The 19,134-nt window shown below is 35.2% G+C and overlaps 1 protein-coding gene across 2 annotated transcripts in view; it reads right to left on the bottom strand.

Moving 5' to 3' along the window:
• The window catches only part of LOC149776992 (uncharacterized), a 113,173-nt gene that overhangs the window by 54,689 nt on the left and 39,350 nt on the right, over window positions 1–19,134 (bottom strand). For both annotated transcript variants that reach the window (XM_089941745.1, XM_089941744.1), the window contains 4 exons: window positions 18,037–18,246; window positions 11,433–11,576; window positions 9,201–9,293; window positions 5,462–5,596 (listed from right to left, as the gene is read on the bottom strand). In XM_089941745.1, the coding sequence (XP_089797871.1) occupies window positions 5,462–5,596; window positions 9,201–9,293; window positions 11,433–11,576; window positions 18,037–18,246 (582 nt within the window). The remainder of the gene's footprint in view (window positions 1–5,461; window positions 5,597–9,200; window positions 9,294–11,432; window positions 11,577–18,036; window positions 18,247–19,134) is intronic.

The following is a 19,134-nucleotide window of genomic DNA, read 5'->3' as shown; positions in this document are numbered from 1 at the left end:
GGCGCGTCAAATAAAACATTTCAATGATGCGATGAAGAATAAAAAGGGTGTTCAAATAGATTTTTCAGCTGCAGCAATTAAAAACATGGAAAAGACCGGTGGGATATTTCCGATGTTAGCTGCGATTCCAGCGTTGATTGCCGCGGCGGCCCCAGCAGTGGCTAAGGCGGCGGCGTTGGGGGCCGTTGGTACCGCGGCGGGGATGGCATTGAAGAAGGCAACCGGGAAAGGCTACAAAAAAAAACGACCCGTGGCCGGAAAGGGTCTAAGACTACCGGGAACCCCGTATTCATGGTACTCGGGAAAGGGTCTAAGACTACCGGGAACCGTTTATTAACTCAAGAGTCTATGACTCCCATGTCTAATTTTAATTTAATAGACGCCGCAAACGCGCTAGCGATAAAAAACTTCAGAGGTGTTTTTATGAGGGATCAATTACCGGCGGCGCCAAGAAATATTGAAACCGGCATAATTAACCTCGATGGGTCCTCCGGAGCGGGAACTCATTGGGTTGCGTACGCGATTGATCCGCGTGCGATCGTCTATTTTGATTCATACGGGTTAGCCCCACCAAACGAGTTCATGCGGTATATCCGGGCGTGTTCAGCCCGGGTTTTTTATTCCACGCTGCCAACACAGCAGTTAAGTGACCCGCCGATATGCGGCCGTGAGGTATTGAACGTACTCGCGGCGATTTCATCATCGCGGAAACCACCTCATGTGGTTGTAAACGAATACACTAGTGGGGTCGTAGAGGCCCGGCGGGTTAATCAGAAACGCTGTTTTTTTTTACAATAATAATGATTGATATCTGGGGACGACCCATTTCGGCGCTGAAAGAATCCACGGAAACGGCCGCCGCCGACATAAAAAAACTAATCGAGGATGAAATCGCCGATACGTTGAACTTAACCAGTGTTGACCCAGGTGAAATAGTTGTATTTCAAGACCGCCAGGGTAAATTGAAATCCAGTAATGTGTCGCTGGATGACGTTTTAATACGACAGCGTGATGCCGCCGAGGACGCTATCGCGCTGTATACCAGAGACGGACGACTCAAACCAGGTGAACATATATCGGCGGTAAGATTAGCCCAGAACGGTTTTATAAGGTTAGATGAATCAGTGACCGAACTTGACGCGCGGGTGAAAAAATCTGCCACCGAGGTGAAAAAATCTGTCACCGATATACAACTCACTACCGCTAGTTTTTTTGGGACCCCGACGGTAACCGAACCAAATCTTGCAACAATAAAAAATACTATTTTGGAGTTTACGACGTTGTCGGGCCAATTTACCTCGTTACGAAAAAATATTAACAGGATCGATGACAACTTTGATAAATTCCTTGGTTAAAAAAAATGCCAAACCGGATGAAATCACAATAACTATAAATGATATCACTGCGTATGGACAGGAAATAGAAACAATCAAAACTAATGTTGCAACGAACAAAAGGAGTGTAGACGTGCATGAACGGGAAATAGAAATAATCGGCGCTAATGTTGCAACGATCATAAATAATGTAGACTCGCATGGACGGAAAATAGAAACAATTAAAACTGATGTTACAACGATCATAAATAATATGGACGCGCATACACAGGAAATAGGAACAATCAAAACTGATATTGAAGCAAACAAAAAGGGTGTAGACGCGCATACACAGGAAATAGGAACAATCAAAACTGATATTGAAGCGAACAAAAAAAATGTAGACGCGTATTGGCGGGGAATAGGAATAATCAAAACTGATGTTGCAGCGAACAAAAAAGGTATAGACGTGCATACATATGAACTAGGAACAATCAAACTTGATGTTGCAGCGAACAAAAAAAGTATAACCGAGAATACACGGGAAATAGAAACAATCAAAACTAATGTTGCAGCGAACAAGAATAATATAGACGCGAGTTGGCGGGGAGTAGGAATAGTTATAACTGATGTTGAAGCGATTAAAGAAAAACTACCGCGAATAACAGAGCAACTCGAAAAAATAAAACCCCTCATGAGAACACCATCAACACAGTATACACGATTCGGCATGGATCATTCGATTGGACTCCTACACAGAATACAGTAAATATCACCGCAACTGTTAAGGGTATTTATCGATTGACACTGGTTTCAATGATGCAGTTTAATATATTATCGTCGAGTTCATCCGGGTTTAACAATACAATATCAACAATCATTGACAAGGATGCAACTGAACAGTTTACAATTTATGCCGTTGATAGAAATCTAGCCGGGGCAAACATTACATGGTATGTGGAATTTGTAGCGGATCTAAGTAATTAAAAACACTAGCTCTTTTAAAATAAAAATGACCACCAAGGTAATTGAATCAGAGGTATCACCAACGTCACATCAATATTGATTCGATACCGCAAAAGAGTTCTCCGCGAATTTGAAAACACTTTCCGAACAATACCGTGCAAAAATAAAAAAATACCGCCGAAAAATAACCGCCATCGACGCGGTCGTGTACTCGGTGTCAGGTATAGTAGCCGGTACCGGTGTTATTTTATCCACGGTGACCACGATAGCCCCGATCGCTGTTCCAATCGCTATCTCCGCAATGACAACAGTTGCTGGAGTCGCCAACGCAATCACTAGGAAGATATCATCGTGTTTTCAGAAAAAACTCAATGAGTATACAGTAAAACATCAAATAGTATCCAACGCGTACTCGAAATTATCCGGGTTGATCTCGTTGTCGATTGATAATTTGTTCATATCCGATGTTGAATTCTCCACGATGGTCCAGTTGTATAGCTCCGCGATGTCAAAAATCGAGGATTTTCAACTGGAAGCCGGAACCACTTCAATGGGCTCTGGTTGTTGAAATTACACACTAAAGACAACGAATAATAATAATGTCGCTAAACCCCGAAGGGTTTCAATTACTTCAGCGGATCGCGGAGAACACCACTCCGGTACAAACAAGTATGATATCGATAACGTCAACAAAACCCGAATTCAGTGTGAACTTTCCATCACCGGTTCCAGTGAAGGAAATAGCGCTGGCAAAATTGCAAATATATCACAGTTGGCCTAATATCCGAGCGGACGCATTTAACGGACAACAACCTAATAACTCGCTGGTTTTTGCACGGACAAATAAACCCAATGGGACCCCAGACTGGGAGGAGGTTACAATACCAACTGGGTCATACCAAAAAGAACAAATCAATAAAGAATTTCAACGCAGGATAAAATCGATCACAGGAAAGGAATCAAAAATCGCTATTACGGTTCATGAACCGACGTTATCGTCGACAATTGAAATAAGCACACTGGGGTGTATGGTTGATATCTATAACAGTTCAATAAGAACCATACTAGGATGGCCTGAGAATCCACCTCATGGAATTGCCGCAGACTTGCACACGAATGCACAATCGTATCATGAGATTAATCCCAGTTATCGAGATAGTTTGTCTATTATGAAAAAAGCGTTCCCATACGGCAGGTTTTTATTTCAAGACAGAAATACCATTGAATGGTATTTTACGCATAGGGAAATTCCTGAATCGCTCATCGAGTCCATATTTAATTTAAATGATATCACTGATGCGTTTGCCGAGATTAATCGTAATTACCGATTGCAACTAGAACAACTACAGAAAACAAAAGCACAAAAACACGTTGAGGTGTTAAATCAACTTATATCAGACATGGAATATATCAACAAACGAATCGTCGAGATAATATCCGTTAGCGGAACTGATAATAAACAAAAATTCCTAACCGAGTATAATATCGCAGAAGCCAATTTACCCGATTTCAGGCTTCCAGGATACAACGCGCCAGAACTAAGAAAATCATTAAGAGACTTTCTTAGTCCATCAACTTATATCCTCAGACACGATAACGGAGATGATGGTAGGCATATTGCTCCATACAACGTAAATATCGCATCGGTGATAGCAATCAATCTAGTGTGCGATGCTATCGAAGGGAGTTACCAGGTGAATACCAAGCAATCAAATCAGGCTCAACAGGGGTATATCCTTTATTCATTTTCACCAACAGCCCCTCCGGGATTTTTAATCGTTGAGAGTCCGATTAATCCGGTCTATATGCGATGCCATAATCGGTTTTTAACGAGAATTAATTTTAGACTTACCGATCAGTCAAATAACCTAATTGATCTACAGGAGGAGGAGTTAGTGATCACTCTGTTTGTAAGATCATAGCAGCAGAGGGGGCGATGACATCGACGCGGTCGTCGATGTGTTTACCGGACGCTGACGACGCTGGGGATCGACGCGCAGAAGGTGTTAATTAAACCAAATGACGATTGGACGATCCCCCGACGACGACGTCGTTTTTTTTTTACCAGGCGCTGACGACACTAGATCGTTGAGTTGCAGAAAGTATTAATTAAGCCAAATGACGATTGGACAAAATGTCGGATTCGCCCCCTCTGCTGCTATGTATGTATTAAATCAGATATATGTAACAGCCTATTCATTTGAATGACTACAGCAAGAATAATTAATAATCAACACATGCTTCCAGCATGAATATAACTTTTATTTCAGATTTTGTGAATATCGAAAGAAACATGTGGAAACTTCTATACTAATCATTGCGCAAAGTGCAAAGTCAATCTGATTGCATGACTCCATAATTTTAGATTTCATCATTTCTTTAAAAAAATCTGTCTAGTGGAATGTGTTTATTTTGGCATAACACTTCAAGAACCTGGTGAAATTCTTAAATTTCAGAAGCCATGCCATGATCGTATTATATCCAGATTCATATACGAACTCTTCCCCAAAATGATAATAAACGTTTTACACACTATTTCTCGTACTTTAATTTTAAAAAATATTTTCCTGGGTATAAGAAAAAATACACTTACATATATTTAAAATTTCAGGAACCACGCCACAATCATATTTTATTTGAATTTATGTGATCTCTTCCCGAAAATGATAATAACTTTTTTATAAACTACTTCATGTATGTTTTTAATGTGCAAATGAATATATGAAATTTCAGGAGCCATGCCACAGCCGCGTTATAGCAGGGTTGCACTGTATGTACTCATAGCTCAACTAAACTAAGCTTGAAAAGTTTTCGATTGGTCATGTACTTTTCGGATATTTACAACTGTATGGGTAATCAAGATACTACACTAGAGACATATTGCGGAGTTCATACTGTTTCACTGCTGAATCAAAATGTGAAAGTATCTGGTAAAAAATTAACCTGAGTCTGCACCTAGTGATTATGACTGTTTCAGGCATCGTACATGCTGATAAAAAACTTTGGAAAATGCAAATTGGAAACATTTTTTTTCAGAATCGGTTTTCTTCTGAAGTGAATGTAGCTTAAAAATGGCAATTTTTGTGATTGGGCAGCTAACATTACGGATATACTGCAACCATGAAGTGTTCAAACAAGACAAAAGAATCTGAGATTTTTTCTTCTTATCATATGTCTCTCACCTGCATCAAATTATGTTTGTTAATCTCTAGAGTTGTGGCCATTTCATGTTCGTTTTCTTTAATAGCTCGTTTCTCTTCTTCAAATCGTGAAACTTCTGCCTCAAAAACCTCCTTGTCCTTCCTTAGTGCTGCCATCTACAAGTACAAAACACTCAATACATCACAAAAACCAGGGTCAAGGTCACATCAGATATGATTTGTTAAATGGGTAGCATGAATATTTCTGAGGCACTGCAAGCTATGACAGTGCAATTACACAGTAACCTAAAAGAGCTATGTTAATCTGACATCAAAACATGTAAGATTCAATAATGATATAACTTCACATGTATCAATTAGGAAGTACAGTAGTTTGATTTTTAATGTCTCCATTTTATTTAACATTTTTTTCAATTGTCCGCACACATCTCCTGTATGCATTTTGATTAATTCTTATTCATATCTTGTAAGAATATTTTGTATTTAGGATCAAGTCAGGGCTTAAGCTTAACATAATGGTCATAGGAGTTTGAGAGAACAGAATGTACAACTTGCTAGTCCATCAGTATTACTGCTAGCCCCATCCCCATATACATATGCACAAACATCACAATTGTGCTAATACTACCGTGAAATTCAAAATGCTCCAGAAATATTTCTCACTACAGCAGAAGCTTTTCTTTAAAGTAAACCAACAAAATGCAATCAATATCATACCAATAGTTGAGTTTCACTACTGAAGTAAACTAAACTCGCACAGATATGACAACTCATGAAGGAAATTGACTTCTTTAAATACAGAAGACATTGCATTAATAATAAATGTATACTCAAGTATTCTCATAACTGACAATCTTTAATTAAATGTGCAATACATGTAACATGCATACTGCATGCATTTCCTTGCAGATACTGGAACTAACATCTTTTGCTCCATATACAAAATACTTTGTTTTGCAGGTTATCAGGACAACATTTTGGGGCCCCGAGTGGCTGAGTGGTCTAAAGCGCTCTCCGTCACGGATCACTGCCATCTCACCTCTGTCTGCGTGGGTTCGAGTCTCGGGTTCGGCCAATGTGGATATGTGAGAAAGCTTGCCGGTAGCTTCTCGTGGGTCGGTGGTTCTTTCCGGGGTTTTCCCAGGTTCTTCCTCCACCATTAATACTGGCCGCCATGTATAGCCTATCTTGTGCTGAAAAATGGCGTTAAACCCTATAACAACAACAACAACAACAAGGACAACATTTTCACCTCTTACTTTGACTGATACAGAATTAGTTTAAGTATAATTAAAATATGAAAACTCACATATGCAACCACTCCTAGACATATTAATCACAAATATCTAACGATTCAGCAAGGCATGTAACACTTAACAAGTCAGCTGGGATTGATCTCAAAATGTAAATTGTTTGAGGTCCACTCATAATGAGAGCTATGTAATCACTAATTACTTAACAAGTCAGCTGGGATTGATCTCAAAATGTAAATTGTTTGAGGTCCACTCATAATGAGAGCTATTTAATCACTAATTACTTAACAAGTCAGCTGGGATTGATCTCAAAATATAAATTGTTTGAGGTCCACTCTTAATAAGATCGATGTAATCACTAATTACTTAACAAGTCAGCTGGGATTGATCTCAAAATGTAAATTGTTTGAGGTCCACTCATAATGAGAGCTATGTAATCACTAATTACTTAACAAGTCAGCTGGGATTGATCTCAAAATGTAAATTGTTTGAGGTCCACTCATAATGAGAGCTATTTAATCACTAATTACTTAACAAGTCAGCTGGGACTGATCTCAAAATATAAATTGTTTGAGGTCCACTCTTAATAAGATCGATGTAATCACTAATTACTTAACAAGTCAGCTGGGATTGATCTCAAAATGTAAATTGTTTGAGGTCCACTCTTAATAAGATATATGTAATCAGTAATTACTTAACAAGTCAGCTGGGATTGATCTTAAAATGTAAATTGTTTGAGGTCCACACTCTTAATAAGATATATGTAATCAGTAGAGATTACAGTGATACCTATTTAACTGATCATAATTAAAATAAATTTAAAAATTTTTCAAGCAAAATGTTAAGGACATTTACAAGTTTATTGTGTCTGCAATAATGATTATCATGGTTAAATGCCACTATAATGTGCAAATTGTTCATTAAGATAGTGGGTGCTGGTTGTCAATTTAGTGCAAAAGCATAACTCTACATATTCACATCATGCAAAGATCCTCAGAAGGAAATAAAAAATATATTATGAAATTATTTTTAAAATGTCTTGACATAACCATTTAGGTCAGAAGTGTTGTCCGAATTTCAGATACCTTTTGTGCTATCTCCCAAGTTCCCAACGATTTTTGATCTTGCACTAAAAGTTGATTTCTTAATCTAATTCACAAAACAAATTTTGAAAAGATGGCACCAACCGATTTTCCTAAAGTAATCCAAACTTTGTAAATCAGTTTGCTTTCAGAACATTATGTCTTGTATTACTGTGAAATATTGGCAGCAACTGGAAAATTGCTGTCACTGTTTAAATCAAGCAGTGTTAATTTACAATACCTACACATGACTTATCTATGACAGCATATTCAAAAAAGCATGTTTTTGGTTGACTACAGCTGAAAATGATGTATGCCTATTTTCTCACAACTGTGTGTAAAAAACAGTTTGTGTATGGAATTTTAGCTGAGTAAAGATGGAAAATAACATAATTATGAGTTAATAAATGACTTCAATTCAGATGGTATTTTGCTTTATATTTATACAAAAACATTTCATGTGTTGCTACTGATTTTCAAGAGCCTATGAATTTTCAGCCTTCATTCATGTTGGATAAACAGTTTCAGTTCATGTCCATTTTTATAGACTTAGTAGTTTTCAAGTTTAAAAACACTTTCTTGGTACTGGATTTAGGATGATTTTATATAAGTAATTCTGTCATGTGCATGGGCATATTAGATAGCTGAGATGAAACATGTCATTGGAATGATACAATGTAAATGAGTTTGACATAACATTTCATTTTAATGAAAACATGAGTGGATTATCTGTTTAAATAATCCAAAAATGGACAAAAATTATTCAGCTCACATTAATTGTACTGGATAATGTAAGAAGTAGGTACTTTCAGCTATCAAATGGGAAAAATAAATCCTTTAACTGGATATAACAGATAACACAAATTTAAATTATCCACATTGCAAATATTAATCAACAAAAATTGCAAAACAATAATATAACAACATCTTTCCAACTTAAATCTTTCAAGATGATATTTCATATGGAGAATCCAATAATGTGTTTCATAGTCTTTAATGCACAATTCAAAAACAGCATCCTGCTAAATTTCCAATTAATGATAGTTTTCATATACTGAGTGTTATGTTAAATATAGCAAGTTAAATTGGCTCTCTGGAGTCTCTATTATCACACAACCATAACATCAGTCAGATATTTTCAATGACATTGTGAAAACTGGTGAACAACAATATTAACTGTCTTATATTGTTACATCTTTATCTGAAACAAAAGAATTTAATTTTTTATCCAGTACCTATGAGAACTATCTCCATTTACATGGAAAAAAGTTGCACCTTATTTGATGGTTCAAAATTAACATAGGCAACTTATGATAACTATGGAATTTTTGAAAATCAAGAATGTTATAACATTAAATTCTGTACCATATCTTCCTTTCCCCACTTCCTTCTGAAACTTTGAAAAGTTAAAAGATTTTTACAGACCTTTGTGTTAAAGTCTTCCTTCATACTGATCATGCGATTTCCAAGTGATGTAACTTTGTCAAAATTTTCCTTCAAAATCTGTTGAAATTCAGCCTGTACAGATCAACAGAAAAAGAATTAAAAGTAACAAACATTAATTGCTGAACATCTTGAGGTTCAAATAAGTCCCATTCAATAGAAAAGATTTTTTTATTTTGCATTTTAAATAAAATTTCATACTCAATACAGTAAAACCTGTTATGAGAGACTGCCTCTTCTGCCAACAAAAAACGGTCTCTCAAGACAGGTGGTCACTCATAGTTTTCAAGGTCCTGTTTCAGAATATTTTTTAAAAAAATAACCACAATCACTGTACATATATTCTATTCTTTATTAATAGTTCTTGCTAAAATATTGTATGCATTCATCTAAAAACAAAATATATAGCAATAAAGATATACTTCTATTATTAAACATGAAATTACATTTACATATGAAGATCACATAGATCAGCATATGAAATAACTTGATTTAGTCCTTTTCCTCTATAACAACCTAAAATTGTTTTACTGACATTTAAACTGCTTTTCAGCAAGTGGTCTGCTCTTTTTCACTTCTTTCAGTTACAATAACTATTTTCTCCAGCCTTAAAATTTGTCTCTTTATAGCTGGAGGTTCATCCATTGGTATTAAGTTTCTATGTGTTAACATTATTAGTGCTTAGTTGTAATATCGAATGTAAAGACGGTTTTGACTGTGCTTTGGGACAATATGACAAATTTAGCTCTACCCTATACGAATAGTGGAGAACAATGAAGGAAGCATACGAAGCAGGGAGCCAGACTATGGAATAATCTACATGTACTTTAGTCTGGTTTACAACAGAAGCTATAAAACATTAAGCACACCTAAAGAATTTCAGATATTGGTAGCCAGCCTATTTTTATTTTTTTAGAACGGTATGAGCAGTCATTGTTAGTGGGATTAAATAAAGGTCGGTGGAGTTTAACCCCGTTTTTGCGATGCAGTCGTTTATAGCAGTGTCCAAATGCATATTTTGCCAATACATCATGATTGCTGGTCATGTTCAGCAGGTGTCTGTTCATTACAGAGCATTTATATAATAAAATCAATCCATGCATTACGATTGTGGTCGGAAATGACAGGAGGTGTAGCAGAGGTCACTCAAAACAGGTTTTACTGTATAGTTCTTTCAATGCTTTGGGCTATGAAGTTGCATAAATTTCTGTGAATAAGATCTGTTTACTTTGTACCAAAGCAATTCAACAAATAAGCCTTTTGTAACTCTAAATTTTTTTTATAATGGCAGTGAAATAAAAATAGAAAATATAATTTTATGAGAAAAAGCTCAATAAAATGTTTTAGTCAGACATGTGTGTTATTTTGAGTAACTTCAATTGGATTAGAACATGCAATAGCACCATTTGTACTGAATGTATACAGAAGTCAAAAATAGGTTTTCCACATGATTGCAAAGGAAGAAACACTGTTGATAGGGGAACCACCCCAAACACAATTTTGATAAAGCATGTCTTAACAAGCATTAATACCAAGCAAAGTTCACCCAGCCATTCTAAAAAAGCTGAAAATAAGTTTCTTCGTGGTTGCTATGGATGGAATTTTTTTTTTACAAAGCATGTCCTAACAAACATTACGATGAACTTTGATCAGAATAGGTGCAGCTTTTCTGAATAAGTTTAAACTAGGCTTTCCAAGTGGTTGCCAAAGAAGCAACACAGTTGTTAGTGCAGATGCACAGTATTGCTGATACACTAGTTCATTGCTTCCAGTGGTACATACCATGGTACATTTTCACTGTGCCAGTACGTTGGTAATTTCCATCAGTAAGGAATGTATGAAACTTCCTGAGTAATTTTAATGTGAATTGAATGATATTAAAAGCAGGTTTTCATTTTTCACAACACAATAATTCCAAACCATTGTTTTTACAAAACAATTGTTATCTGTCACAAATGAATTTGACTAATAAAAAATTATTTATGAACCTTTGATCCCGTGTCTGACATGTATCAAACTGGCCAAATGAGTTGTTGTGAAGGATATTTTAGCCAAATCCAACTTGTGGAACCTTTCAGTTAAAAAAACAAAAAGAAAAAGATATCATTTTTTTACTTATTTACTAGTGTATATTAATGTGGTTATGCATACACAAAATTAAAAATATTACAAATGGAAAAAAAATTATTTTCTATTAATTGTGTTTGCAGTTACCTGTAAATTTCTGGTATAGTGAATCTTGTCAGCAAGTTTAGTGAAGTAGGACAACTGTGCTTCCAGTTCACATACAAGTTGCTGGGACTTTAGGAAATGGCCTTTATAGTCTGCCTGATCAAAGTCCTCTTTCAACTGTTCCAGCTGCAAAAACATCATAAAAAATGAATATTAGGGACTTGAATATTGTCTAATTTATAAATTTAAAAACAGGACATAAAGATCTAGTTTTTCTACAAAAATAAAATTGCTGGTCAATTTAAAAAAAAAACAATTAGGCAAAACTCTAAAAATCACCACCTGCAAATCCCTTATATGCCTTTTCTAAAAAATACTAAAATAAGAACATATCAGAAGCCAAATGTATATCACTAGCTATATCAAACTACTTACCACATTACTTGTGTCCAATAGCTGGGGCAATAGTTGTTGCCTGGCAACAGTGACTGCAGAGTGTTAGCTTGTGCAACCATAAACAGACAAGGTACCATAAAAATGACAAAGAGGAAATATAAAATAGATGGTTTATGCAGATTTATGACCATAAATTCAATCCTTTTCAAGGACAAAAATTCATCTTCAGGCAATATGCATGCAATTAATTGCATACAAACATAGGCAGAGTTTTGATTATGGTGTGTAGTATCCAAAAAAATTCAGAATTTAGTATTCATTCTTAAAAAAGTTATCTGAAATAAGTTTTGTTAAAATATGTCAAGGTGGCCTTGAACCATTTTGAGACTTTTATTTTCAATTACTGTGATCAGTACATAAGTTCATGCTAATGTTCCCACCACCAATACATCCTAAGGTGATCTCTGCTATGTTGATCAAATGTCTTTTGACAAACACAATATTCAATGCTTGGCTTTATCCAAATATACCACCTGTATAGCATTTATGGCAATCCTGTTTAAATATACATTTCCCATCATAGAACATGGGACCAACTTTCTGTAACATCCATTCCTGTACATTATGAGATGGCTACAATTCCAAAGCAAAATACCAATAAGCATGAAAGTGACCCAATCAGAAGTTTTACTGAATATGAAAGTGACCCAATCATAAGTCTTACTGAATATGAAAGTGATCCAATCAGAAATCTTACTGAATATGAAAGTGACCCAATTAGAAGTCTTACTGAATATGTAAGTGATCCAATCAGAAGTCTTACTGAATATGAAAGTAACCCAATATGAGGTCTTATTGAATATGAAAGTGACCCAATCAGAAGTTTTACTAAATATGAAAGTGACCCAATAAGAAGTCTTACTGAATATGAAAGTAACCCAATAAGAAGTCTTACTGAATATGAAAGTGACCCAATCAGAAGTCTTACTGAATATGTAAGTGATCCAATCAGAAGTCTTACTGAATATGAAGGTGACCCAATCAGAAGTCTTACTGAATATGAAAGTGATCCAATCAGAAGTCTTACTGAATATGTAAGTGACCCAATCATAAGTCTTACTGAAAATGAAAGTAACCCAATATGAGGTCTTATTGAATATGAAAGTGACCCAATCAGAAGTCTTACTGAATATGAAAGTGACCCATCAGAAGTTTTACTGAATATGAAAGTGACCCAATCAGAAGTCTTCCTGAATATGTAAACAACCAAATATGGAATATAAAACTCCAGGAATATTCAATGCAATAAGTCTTTAAAATAAAACAATTTGTTTTCCATCAGGAATTTTTTTGTGTTTTTTTTGTGCATACAAGGGTATACAGGTAGGACTAGGAGGAAGTAGAGAACCTATCAATTGTAAGAAACTTGTTATGATGAAAATGAATCTAACAGCAATTTGAAACATGATTCACAAATTCTTCCTTGATTTTCTTCCATTTACAATGGATTCATCAGTGAATATGATCCATCTGCGAGACAATAGTTGTATCTTGTGATGTGTGCACCTTGTTTCACACTTGTACCGTAAATATCTATTTAGCTTTAATTGCAAGGAATTTTGTAAATGTTGCATATTCTCTCACACACACATACAGTCAGAAACTACATTTACTATAATAATTGAACTGTTATCAACAGATGTACAAAATGTATATCGACAATTTCATGTACACAAGAAGATGCAGCTGACGAGATTAAAATGCAAACATTTTACCCGAGTCTTCAGTCACAGAAGTGTGAAATGCAAATTACAGAAACCTGCTTAGAGCATAACAAGAGTCCTCCTTTCACTAAAACCTCTAACTTATTAGAACTTTTTGGTCAGAGATAGTAAAAGTTATGTAACTTATAAAAGCACATTATAACAAACAATATATTCATGAAGCCATTAATAATCACCTCAGTGAATTTCCAGATCAAGGTAAGTAAAGATTTAAGCTTTGTGCATTCATTCCTATAGTTATGTTGGTCTCAGTGACTGTCAAAATTGGCAAAAGAATATTGGGCAATTCAGTTTAATAATTTTAAAAAAAACAATCTGTGATAGAAAATTTTAATTTTTGTCCTGTTGTCCACTGAGTCACTGGTTGCCAGAATGACGTGTGTGAGGTTGAATTGAAGTACTGACAACAGAAACTAAATTTTTCAATGAATACACTTGCTTAAATACATAATTTTGCAATAAATCAATGATTCAATAACATGAAAGGGAAAATATTTCAAAGTAAGATATGCTCATCAAGTAAATAACTGGTGGGTGAACACTAAACTTACCCAGAGTAATTAATGATTTCAGAGGTCACCTCTACCATGCTTGTAGAAGTCTCCAGTGGCTTTTGTAAACATCAATTACCATGCACAAAATAATTTCAGACATAAGTAATCTTGACAATCTCTAAAAGATTGCATAAATAGTGCAAAACAAGAATGTTCTTTTAAAACTAGAGGTACAGGTTGATAAAAAAACAGACTAATATTGTTTCTCTCCACAGTCCTATATGGAAATCTGATGGACACTAATAATACCAGAGTTATCTTCTGCTGACTAAACATAAGTACTGCGATAATACAACATTACAGAACTCTGAACTAAATTAGACAATATACAGTTAGGGCTGTAGTTCCCCAGTTATCAAATTACTGAAACAGTATTGGATTGGTGCTGCATCTTAGTAAGGGAGCCTAGAAGCTAAAGTGTGTAGTTGCTGTCAAAACAATGCCTGAAGCCATCAAAGAGATAAATCAACTCTCCCTCCTTCTGGTGCTGTTGTGTGTAAGCTGTTGTGTGTAAGCTGTTGTGTGCAACTAACTGAGGTGAAATTATACATATATTATTATACATGACAGAAATCCCATGGCCCCAACAGCAGTCCATGATATCAAGAAAGAACTTGTTAAACTAGACCCATGGAGACAGTAAATCCAGATGCTAGATTATATATCTGGAGACAGTCCAGTCCCATAAAACAAAGTAGATTTGACTATTTCTTGATCTCTAAGACATGTTTTCATATATTTTAAATTCAACTATTGTTCCAGGATATAAAACAGACTACTCTGCCTTAACCTTAATTTTATCATTATCTACTCTACCTAGAAATCATAGTTATTTGAAATTCAAGGCAAAACCATTAAGGCAAAAGGAATATATTTACTCAGACTTATGCAAATTCCTCCCAGGTGCAGGCTGGATCAGTGACTTGTAATATCACATCTTGAGATGTAGATATGTGGATAAAACCCAAGTCACTGGGTGTAGGTTGCACAAGCCAGCACTAACTCAATAAATGAATGTTGTTGTTGTTATTGTTGTGGGATTTAATGACATTTTTCTGCACAAGATAGGCTATACACAGCAGCCAATATAAATGGTAGAGGAAGAAAACAGGAAAACCCCATAAAGAACCACCAACCCACAAGAAGCTACATGCAAGCTTTCTCATATCCGCATTGGCCGAACCAGAGACTCGAATCCACACAGACAGAGGTGAGATGGCATTGATACATAATGGCGAGTGCTTAAGACCACTCGGGGCCCAGAGATTAATGAATGTATTTTAAATACAGCTGAAGAGTACTATCTTTTAAGGTGATAAAAATGATTCACTACATGTAAAGCCAACATGTAGTGATCAACTCTTTTTGAAATTCTTAAAATGAAAATTAAAACTGAAACAATGGATATTCCATGACATAGACAAAACAAAAAAAAACACATGTTAAAAGAAACAGATTACAACAGAAGAAAAAAAAAACAATAGTAAACAAACAAGAAAAAAACATGAAACTGGTAAAGATCAAAGCAAAGATGGTAAAAATTTAGTGAAAAGAATTCAAAATGCTTTCTTAACCTGGAAAAGAGGAGTTACAAAAGAAACTATTGAAGAAATTAATTTTGGATGATGGGAAATGGTTAACAGATCAAAATGAAATACTGAATCAACAAAAAGATTTAAGAAAATTTTGAAGCAGAACCAATAGTGATCAACAGACCAAGCAATTTTTCATGTATGATAAAAATAAAAATGCTGAGAAAAGCTTCTAAAAGGGTAACATGACCTTTCCTGAAAGTGGTTTTGTGTAAGAAAAACAACATGAAATATGAAACCAGACCAGATTCTGACAGCTTTACTCTTAAATTTTACAAGTTCTTTTATAGATTCTACATTTTGGATATGAAATCAAAAGCTTGTCTGACATTCAGTCTCAGAAAATAATCAAACGTATTCCAAAAGATAAAGGCTGAAAATTTATTTAAAAAAGTGGAGACAATGTCATTACTAAATGATAACTATAAAATAGCATCAATCTCAATAGTTTATACTTAAGAAGGTACCTCCCTCTATTATAAGAGAAAACTCGGAGAGGTCTTATCAATGGTTTATTGGTGAAAACATTAGAATTTTATTTTTTATGAACTACCTCGATGAAATAAATCAGTCTGCCTTCCTCTTATTAACTGATTAAACAAAAAAAAAAAATTTAACTGTGTCAAATAGGGCATTTTAGAAAAAGCTCTAAAATCTTTTCATTTTGGTGAATCTATTTCCCAGTGGTTCAGAGTATTCTGCAAAAAGTACAAAATCAGGAGGTGTCATCAAAGAGACCCATTAGCTCCAAGCATATTTATCATAGGAATAGAATGCTCTCTGCTGATCTCAAGAAGAACAGGTATTTTCTATCATGACAGATTTTAAACTACCAGTAGGTTAGTATGCTGATGATGCCTTTTTACTATATGATGGCTCTCAACTATCTTTTAGATCAACCATTGGAACTCTAAAGGATTTTGCAACAGTCTCTGTGTTACATTGTAACGTATCAAAAACTAAAACTATCTGGGTTGTTGTTGTTGTTCTAGGGTTTAACACCATTTTTCAGCACAGGATAGGCTATACATGGCGGCCAGTATAACTGGTGCAGGAAGAACCCTGGAAAACCCAGGAAAGAACCACAGACCCACGAGAAGCTACTGGTAGGCTTTCCCATGTACCCACGCAGACAGAGGTGAGATGGCAGTGATCCGGAACGGTGAGCGGTTTAGACCACTCGGCCACTCGGGGCCCCAAACTATCTGGGTAGGGAGGAACAAAGAAAAATATACACAGACACTTAAATAAGTTAGTGTACTTCTTCCTTTCAACTGTTAGGAATAGATTTTTCTTTGAACTTAGACATGTGAGATTTAAATTATTCAAGAATAAACCCAAAAGAAGCCAAAAACTTTTGGGTTGCTGGGTGAGGAGGAATATGTCATTTATTGTAAAAGTCACTTTGATTAAGTTACTGACTTTGATAAAGTTTATTCATTTAATCCTAGCATTGTCTACTCAACCATTATATACAGAAAATGAATTGAATAAATTATTTTTATAATCTGTTTGGAGTTATAAAACAAAAATGGTCATTTACAGCCCCATCTATGGATGGCAGCATAGACATGGTTCATGTTCATTTCGTTTATTCAATATATGAACTTCACTTACATTAAACATCTTATTGCAAATGAAGAAGGATTATGACAGAATATGGTCAAAAAACTAGTTTTAGGAACCTTTGCAGGCATTCAGATATTAAAATTAGTGCCAACAAACTTAAAAAAGATAATAGCAAGTTTATTAGTAATACATTTTGGCAAGTTGTTATCCATGCAATTATATATTTATAATTATTATACAGAATGTGCAAATATATATTTATATTTATTATATAGACTGTGCAAATAAAGAGTCAGGACCACTCAATAATTATTCTTAAGTCCCTTAACACTGTCAGATGGTGTTAAAGGAATTTGTAAAATACTCTGCCAAATTTCAACAAAATAAAAAAAAAAGATCAGGAATATAAAGTTCCATCATGCAGTCCTTTCTGATAAACCAAAATGGTAAATATTGATATTAATAACTGGTTAAGTTTGGGAACCACTTAGGATATTGTAATGCCAATCAAACAGCCATCTTTAAATTGTAAATAAACTGTATCTGATGATTCAAAAACAAATATTTTGCAAAAACACTACAAACAGGTTATCTTGATATTTTTAAAATTCAAATCATCCAAATATAATGGAAATTAACTTGTATGATATCCATTAAATTTCCAAGGAATCTGAAATTATAACTGTACATGATTTTAGAAGTTTAAATTCTTTACAAAATGAGCATGAAGTACAGCCATAAGAATGCTTACCTGTCCTTTGTGCTGTTTAGACATTGTCATTTGAACATCTTCCAGGGTCTTACAGCATGTCTCTAAAGCATGGGTATCTTCTGTGTACTTGTCTTCTTGTTGTCCCAGGCTCTGAATCAGCTCTTCCACCTGACCCTGGGCACTCTCCAGTTCCATCTGAACACTTTGCAATCGCTGTTCCAACTCATTAATCTCACGTTTATGATCAGCCTATAAAAGAAAGTGGAATAATAAAACATATTATGTAAGTATTTTATCTTGAGGGATTATTTCTATCTTGCTGGGTGAATTTGTAGGACAGACAGCTGATCAGCAGCACTGTACCATTTTAAAATTTTTGTCAAGTTACTTCTCTTGGTCAATATGCTATTAAATGCAATTAAACGTTCTGTTGCTGGAAAAAGATTTTTCATCAGATAAATGTATTATATCTTTGGGGAATATATATTTTGGGGGTAAAACTAATTTTAATTATACAGTATCTATTCAAGCCCCATGTCCATGGTGAATTCCCTACCCCATTAGAAATAACTGGGGATCTTAACAAAAAAATCAAAGCATGATTCCATCTTAGTTACTTCCATTAACCAGAATACTATCCTTCTCTAGCTTGGACCAAGATTGAAAGGACATCACAGCAGGGAGGAGTATATGAATTAGGCAAAAACTGCAGGAAAGTTTACATAATAAATCTAGTTGTTGTTGTTGTTGTTGTTGTAGGGTTTAACGCCATTTTTCAGCACAAGATAGGCTATACATGGCGGCCAGTATTAATGGTGGAGGAAGAACCCGGAAAAACCCCAGAAAGAACCACCGACCCACGAGAAGCTACTGGCAAGCTTTCTCACATAACCACATTAGCCGAATCCGAGACTCGAACCGACGCAGACAGAGGTGAGATGGCAATAAATCTAGTTTTACCCCACAAAATCTACATTCCAAAACCAGTAATACATTATCTGCTATTATTCCATTGCTGATTTCACAAGCTTGCTGGGAGGCTGGTGGCCCCAAGACAAGCTGTTCAAGTGAACTTAACGTTTGCTGTCAGCTGGGTAATTGCAGACTGCAGCATGGCTTGACAACTTGCAGGTCCAA

The sequence above is a fragment of the Sinohyriopsis cumingii genome, chromosome 18, assembly GCF_028554795.1.
Source record: "Sinohyriopsis cumingii isolate HCF-2022 chromosome 18, ASM2855479v2, whole genome shotgun sequence".
NCBI lineage: Eukaryota > Metazoa > Mollusca > Bivalvia > Unionida > Unionidae > Sinohyriopsis > Sinohyriopsis cumingii.
Note: the sequence above shows the minus strand (reverse complement) of the source record. Positions and strands in the feature narration are given on the sequence as shown.